Raw genomic sequence first — 7500 nt, forward strand, 5'->3', positions numbered from 1 at the left:
ATTTTATCAATATATATATATATATATTTTATCAATATATATATATTTTATCAATATATATATATATATATATATATATATATATATATATATATATATTTTATAAATATATATATATATATATATATATATATATATATATATATATATATATATATATTTTATCTATATACCGTATAAAAATACATATATATATATATATATATATATATATATATTTTATCAATATATATATATATATATATATATATATATATATATATATATATATTTTATCAATATATATATATATATATATATATATATATATATATATATATATATATATGTATGTATTGATAAAATTGTGCTCCTTGCTCCTTTCCACATTCCTGCACCATACCAGCAGCTCTTCCTCCACTGTCACTTGCTGTGTGGACCTCAAACATCCAAGCCCTCCACTCCAGCAAAGTCCAGCATTACATCTGCCTCTCATGGAATCTGTGGAATTGAATGCTCTCAACATTATTAGAGTCTCCTGTGACGAGGCAGAAGCAAAAAGGTCTGTTTTCACATCTCAGAGAGGTCGGTGATCTCTGTGTTTTTTCCCCATCTCTTCTCCAATCATGGTCCCTCTGCTTTCTTAGTCCTCTGACCCTCCACAATAACTGCAGTACAGGATGCATTTGTCCTTCCATTATCCATCTCATTATTAAACTTACAAAATCCTGACATAGTAAACCTCAACTCCTTTTTTTCCTCAATTATCTGGTGGACTTCAAACAGGCAGTGCACCACCACCACCTCATGTCATCCCCCATTCTGATCCATTGTTTTTTATGACCCCTCCCCCCCATTAACCCTTCCTAACCCAACCCACTTACTTGGTGGTTTCAGTGTCTGTCTATCTCTCTCTCTCTCTCTCTCCCTCTCTCTCTCTCTCTCTCTCTCTCTCCTCTCTCTCTCTCTCTCTCTCTCTCTCTCTCTCTCTCTCTGTCTCTCTCTCTCTCTCTCTCTCTCTCTCTCTCTCTCTCTCTCTCTCTCTCCTTTTTATCTGTCACAGCTGGGGGGGCAAGGTATGTGTGATGTAGATCTTGGATGCATTGGATAAAGAGTACAAAGGCTTGGTATACCAAAAACATTAACTTTGGGACCATTTTTGACCTTTGACCCTGTGGAATTGAAAAGACACCGGGATAATATCGACCTGCTTTTATTCCTCATCGGCTGTGGTAAAGCTTTGTTTTTGTCAAGTCGTGTCTGGATTGGATTGAACATAAATGCTTCGCAGGACAGAAACCTTGATTGCATATCCAATTTTGACCTCCAGTCCCCCTGTTGAATTTAAGGAAAAGCACCAAACAAATTTCTGTCTGGATTATTCCATTAATACTGTACTAGGGCATAATTTGGTATTTTAAGGCGTCCAAAAAATAATTGGCACAGGCGTGGCAAGACAAAAACCTAAATTTTGTGACTGATTTTGAACTTTTATCCCTGTATAATCCCAAAAATGACCGTAATGCAAAATGTTTCTATGCTTTCCTGAAGCCGCTGTTTGCAAGCTTCTTTGTGCTAAATTGCATCTCAATCCACTCAAAGTCAAGGGAATGGCAAGGAGAAAGGTGTGTTTTTTTTTTTGTCTTTCAACAGCCCCTACAAATAGGAACATAGTCCTAAATCCCCCAAAATGAAAAGAGCAGTCTGAGTGTATTGGACCAAGGTACCTCCAACATAAATTTGAAGAGGATCGATGTAATTTGAAAAATTTGAAGATGGGACGCTATAGGGAAGGGAGATGTCATTATTAAAGTTGCAGTATATCATCAAATATTTAACGTAATCTTTTTTAAAGACTTGGTCCAAGCTTCCAGTGGCCAACCCCACAATAATGTGGTAATTGTGGCTGTTGAAGAAGAAGTATTAAAAACACAAAACGAGAAAACAAATCAAACGTTACAAAGTGGTCTTTGACACCCTAAACTTAACTTTACACATCTCTGTACAAATTTTGTGTGGATACTGTAAATATTAGTTATTTTAATAATTATTAGCAAAGTCTTTAGAGGCTGCAGTTTTGCATTTTCAGCTGGACATCGTTGCATTCATGACAAACACCCTGCATCTGAGTTTTGACAAAGCAAGAAGTGAAAACAATGGGTAAATTCCAATAAAATAACAACAAAAATGAACGTACCTTTTCCTTTTGCAACGACGACAGTCCATGTGCAGTTTAAACTGTTTGGGTAAAAATCTGGGTACCCCGGTGAAAGGATGCTTCCACTGGATGCAAGCAGAAATCCTCCGCAAGGCGCTAGAAAAGGAAAGCATTTGACAGAAGTCAGGGCCAAGAGATACAATGAAATAGGAATCAGTCTTCATTTCCATCATGGAGGCTGCACTCCATCCCCAGACCTATCTCATTTCCTCCTCACAGGCGCGTGCTCCGTGGGGAGGCGACACGCCATGTCAGATCGTGCGAGCAAGTCACACAGCAACCCCGTTGCTCACATAATGATGCGACCCATAAACGGAGCCCTCAAAAAGAGTGGAGGGAGTTCAGTTTTTTCGACGCTCCACCAACCTCGTTATATTATCCCATTTTTGTTTTGTCATTTTGCAAAGGTGATCATTAAAATTGTGCTTTCCTTTGAGTTACATCTGTGTCATTATGGTATTTGATATGAAACACACAGCGTTACCAAGGAAAATCCAATGCTGCATTAAGAAGATAGAAAAGAAACAAACAAAGGATTAAAAAGCAGAAAAAAGAACAACAAAAAAGTCCAAGAATTGACAACGTTTCCCAACACACAAGTTAGGTCATTCAACACTTTGTTGTAATTATTGAACCTATAGAGGTTAAAATAATGGAACCATTGCATTGACAGAATATTTTGGGGTGATGTTGAAAAAGGCAAACCAGGGCAGCAAAGTCTCAGCAATGGGTATTGGGGGTTGAAGGAGGAGCTGGGGATTGGCAGTTTACTTGTACTTGTTGGGGATGTTGAATGTTTCCCATACCGTCACAACTGGGCGTGGTGGAACTCCACTGCTGATTAACCTGACATTCCATAATGGATTCGTGGCTCAAGGCATAGCCAGGATCACAGCTGAATGATACCACAGAGCCCAGAGAGAAGTGGTTGCCAAGCAGCTTCCCATGAGTTGGTATTCCAGGACCTAGACAGGCCTGAATGCCCAACTCGACATCTGTGGAGAGAGAAAAGACATGATGAAATATTTGGTAAGATTGAGAGGACAGTAAAGCAGCCGAAAACTAGTCTTTTATAAATAAGAAAACGAAAATATTGATCAACTGTAAGACTCTTGGAAGGGCTTTACATGAATCATATGCTGAACAAGCAAGTTTTGGAGATATCAATGAACTTATCTCATAGCTGCAGCCCCATTTCCCTCCATGCCTTCAACAGAAAATATTTTTCCCACTCCACCCATGAAGTCTGTCACCATATATCCAGTTTTGGAATCCTGAGAAGTCCATTTTGCAGAGGTTGTGTGGACGGACACGACAATCAATTCCCCTTCATGTTCATCCATGGCATCAAACCCCTCCATGTCAGTACCCTACCCCTTCCCCCAATCTGCTTCCCAATCATCCCACCCCCTCTGAGATTCCCCCTTGTCCTGCCCCTCTCGTCTCCCCCACCCCCACCTCCCCCTCAGTTTTCTCCCGCTGCTCCACCTCCAAATCCCAAACTACCCCTCTCCCAGCTCCTCCCCGATCCAAAACACACTCACCCAGCCTCACACGCTCAAAGTCTCCCCCAGGTCTAGCAAGCCTCCTCTCAGCTTTGCTCAGCCCCGCACCCTCCTAGCTTCCCCCAACCCCACTCCATCTCCTTGCTCCTTTCCACATTCCTGCACCATACCAGCAGCTCTTCCTCCACTGTCACTAGCTGTGTGGACCTCAAACATCCGAGGCCTCCACTCCAACCTGACATCTCTCAATGAAGGCCTCTGCTGATAAACCAAACATCATCTGTTTAACAGAATCCTTCCTCGACAGGACATCCCCGACTCCCTAGTGTCTTTCCCTGGTTGTTGTCTCATCCAGTTTCATCAACCTGAACCCCGTCCAAACAGTGGAGTCACACGGTACAACAAGAACTCCATTTTTCACTATCCGTTTACATCTCCCAAACCCCAGGAGTACCTCTGCCTGTGACCACCTTGTTTGTCTTTGTGTTGTACCGTCCTCAAAACAGTGACGACTCCATCTACCCCTCTCTCTACCCCTCTCTCTACCCCTCTCTCTACCCCTCTCTCTACCTCTCTCTCTCTCTCTCTCTCTCTCTCTCTCTCTCTCTCTCTCTCTCTCTCTCTCTCTCTCTCTCTCTCTCTCTCTCTCTCTCTCTCTCTCTCTCTCTCTCTCTCTCTCTCTCGACATGGACCAATTTTTAACCACTCATCACAACTCTCTCTTCCTCATATGCGGTGATTTCAATTGTCACCATTCCAATTGGCTGGATGTTGTTGCCTCTCTCAATAGCCATGGCACTTCAGCAAAGGACTTCTGTCTGTGACTCCATGGTACTGACTCAATCTGTAAACTTTCTTCACCCAGATTTCTGTCAATAGCAAATCCTCCCTTCTGGAGTGGTTATGACCAACTTCCCTGCCAATGTGTCCTGTTCTTCCTCTGCTTCAATTGATTTGTCTTATCACGTGCTTGTGAAGGGCAAAATGTCTCTTGCCATTCTCAGACAACAGCCTCTGTGCCGTTGAATCTGGCATTTCACTTCGGCAAACCGGCAGGGATTGCAAGAAGCCATCGCACTTCAGGACTGGTCTCCTAGATCTACCACCCCCGATATCAACTCAGACTGGGAACTCAGGCCCAGGCCACAGACACCTACTGTACCTGCTTTCTCTTATGCACAGATTCATCCAATCTCATTTTCAATTATCATATCCATCCTTCCACCCATAGTACACTTAATCCTGCGGTGAGGAATTCAACTTAAAACAAAACTTGCATTCTCCTCTTGGAAAGCAAATCCGACCAAATGCAACCTCAGATCATTGCACAAGGCCCACAATAAGTGTGTCCACTCTCAGGAGAGCCAGACAATGACATCGGTCCAATCTCAAGATTAAAATTTGGAACTTGTCTCCCTCCTCGAAAACCAGGTGGTGCCTTGTTAAGTCTGTCTCTGGAGTATGCTCCCCTTCCATCCCTTCCCTCACTTCAAATGGCACCACAACAGACACCACAGGAGAGAAGGCCGAATACCTTAATTCTATGTTTGCTTTCAAAACTTGTCCCTAACCCTTCCACTTTCTGTAACCATCCTATCCAGTCACATGTAACTGCTCATGGACTCCGTATCTTTTGCACCTGAGAAGGTGGAGATGTTTCTGGCAACCCACAGCAGATTCTGCAAGGCGATTGGATAGCATCAGCTCATGTGTCATAAAAACGTGCACTGTTGATCATACACAGTCTCTTTCTGCCCTTTTCATTGTATATTTTGCTCAAGGGCATATCCCATCTGATCCCCCAGTTTACTTACAATCATCATCAAGGTCATGGAACACATCATCGCAGTGGACATAAAACCATTATTTTTCTCAAATGACCTCATCTCACATAATCAATACAGATTTAGACAAGGACACTCTGCCTTGGATATGCTGCATGAATATACTCTCCAAACAATGGATGGAGGCCCTCGATGTCATACATGAGATCAAGGCCATCTTTATGGACATATATTGAGCTTTACATACAGTCTGGCATCCTGACTTGTTCTCCAAACTCCTCCGGCATCCATGGCCAACTCCACTCTTGGGTTACTAATTTCCTCTACTCTGGTTGCCAATGTAATACTCTCGTAGTCAGCATTACGACAAAAAGATTGCGATATGATAGGAATGATGATGATGATGATGATGATGACGATGATGACAACGATGAAGTCTTCCCTGGCACATCTGAACTCTTAACCACATACCACTCCCCAGCAACCGTCTCATACTTGAGCTTGCTAACATCCAGCCTAGGCTGGGATGGTACCATTCTCCCAGATTTAAGCTGCAATTTCAGAGTTGTTACAACAAGCCTGTGGTTGGTATTGAGGAACTGAGCACTGCGGTAGAGCCTGCAGTTCTGCATCATCCTCCAGCGACAATCAACGAGCACGTGGTCAATCTCCTTTTCCACACCACCAGCGTTGGAATACCAAATCCAGCAATGAGCTTGTGGGCGCTGAAACCATGAACCAACCACCCGAAGTCCATGACATCTTGCAAAGTCAAGGAACTTAGTGCTATTCTGGTTCACAGTTCCAGACCCATGGAGACCAACACGTGTCTCATAACCATCCCTATCAGTTCCAGTCGATGCATTGAAATCCCCAAAGATGAGAAGAGTATCTCACCTGGGACACTGATCAACCACAGACTCGTGTGGCATAGAATGCGTCCTTCATGGTGAGATCTCTCGCCTCAGTCGGAGCATATACAGAGAACAGGGAAACGACACCCAAGGAGTGACAAATCCTTGGTATCATAATACACTCGTTGACCGGTGTTACCCTCAGTTATCATTGAAGTCAGCTTATTGGACACAGCTTCAGCAATTTCTTGGGCATGGTAACCATCAGAGCAACCAGACCAATAGTAGGTGTAGCCACCTGCCATGATCTCGCCATTATCCGGTCTCTGAATCTCACAGAGTGCTGCAATACCGATGTTCAAACGCTTGAGCTCAGATGACAACAGACAGGTGATCATGCTCTCTTAGGGATAGGACATTCCAGGCACTCACCCAAGGTGACCGCTGTCTGCTGGACAATACCTATGAAGCTGCATATGAAGCAACAAAAAAAAATAATCAAATTGGGTCAAATGATTTTTCAAACATTAATTCACCCAATACAAATATACACACAAACATAAGAATAAAGTTTATCATTGAAAAAATTAGATTGAAACAAGAAAGAGCAATCGGAGATTGCAGACCCTCACTCAGACTTGTTTTGTGTGGTGTATTTTGTGTGGCAAATAAATGGAAGGATGTCCTAAATGAAAGGTCATTGGTTGCAAGTGAAAGGTCTAAATGGTCTAGTTGTGAATGTGTAAAGGTCAAAGATCTGAAAAGTTGTAAAGGTCAAATGGTCGAAAGGTCTGTGTCAAAAGGATCTTAAAAGATCAAAAGGGCTCGAAAGGGTGCAATTTAAGGTCGAAAGGATTGGAATAGTCTGAAAGGGACTAAAGGATCTCAAAATGTCGAAAAAGGGTATAAAGGTCAAATGGGGTCTACAGGGTGTGGCTGCTGGTTGCGTCATTCTCTGGGGGCATGGCTATGCTGCTAATGCAGTGCCCTCTATTACCAGTACACTGATATTCATTTCGACAACCACGGAAGAATGACAGCCTGAGTCAACCCCACCTGGTGTAATTCAACGGTAAAAGGGGCTCGAACCAGAGACCCTCAAATCTTAAGCCAGCCACATTAACACCAGGCTTTACAGGATATTAAAAGGCCTGAAAGGT

The 7500-nt window shown here is 42.6% G+C and overlaps 1 protein-coding gene across 38 annotated transcripts in view; it reads right to left on the reverse strand.

Moving 5' to 3' along the window:
* LOC147020161 (CUB and sushi domain-containing protein 3-like) overlaps positions 1-7500 on the reverse strand; it is a 1491173-nt gene that overhangs the window by 515505 nt on the left and 968168 nt on the right. For all 38 annotated transcript variants that reach the window (XR_015061662.1, XM_085895237.1, XM_085895221.1 and 35 more), the window contains 2 exons: positions 3004-3192; positions 2177-2293 (listed from right to left, as the gene is read on the reverse strand). Coding sequence is in view for 37 of the 38 variants with exons in the window: in XM_085895237.1 (XP_085751363.1) it covers positions 2177-2293; positions 3004-3192 (306 nt within the window). In the remaining variant the exon portion in view is untranslated. The remainder of the gene's footprint in view (positions 1-2176; positions 2294-3003; positions 3193-7500) is intronic.

The sequence above is a fragment of the Eptatretus burgeri genome, chromosome 9 (assembly GCF_056783735.1).
Source record: "Eptatretus burgeri isolate ZD-2024b chromosome 9, Ebu_testis_v1, whole genome shotgun sequence".
Lineage (NCBI taxonomy): Eukaryota > Metazoa > Chordata > Myxini > Myxiniformes > Myxinidae > Eptatretus > Eptatretus burgeri.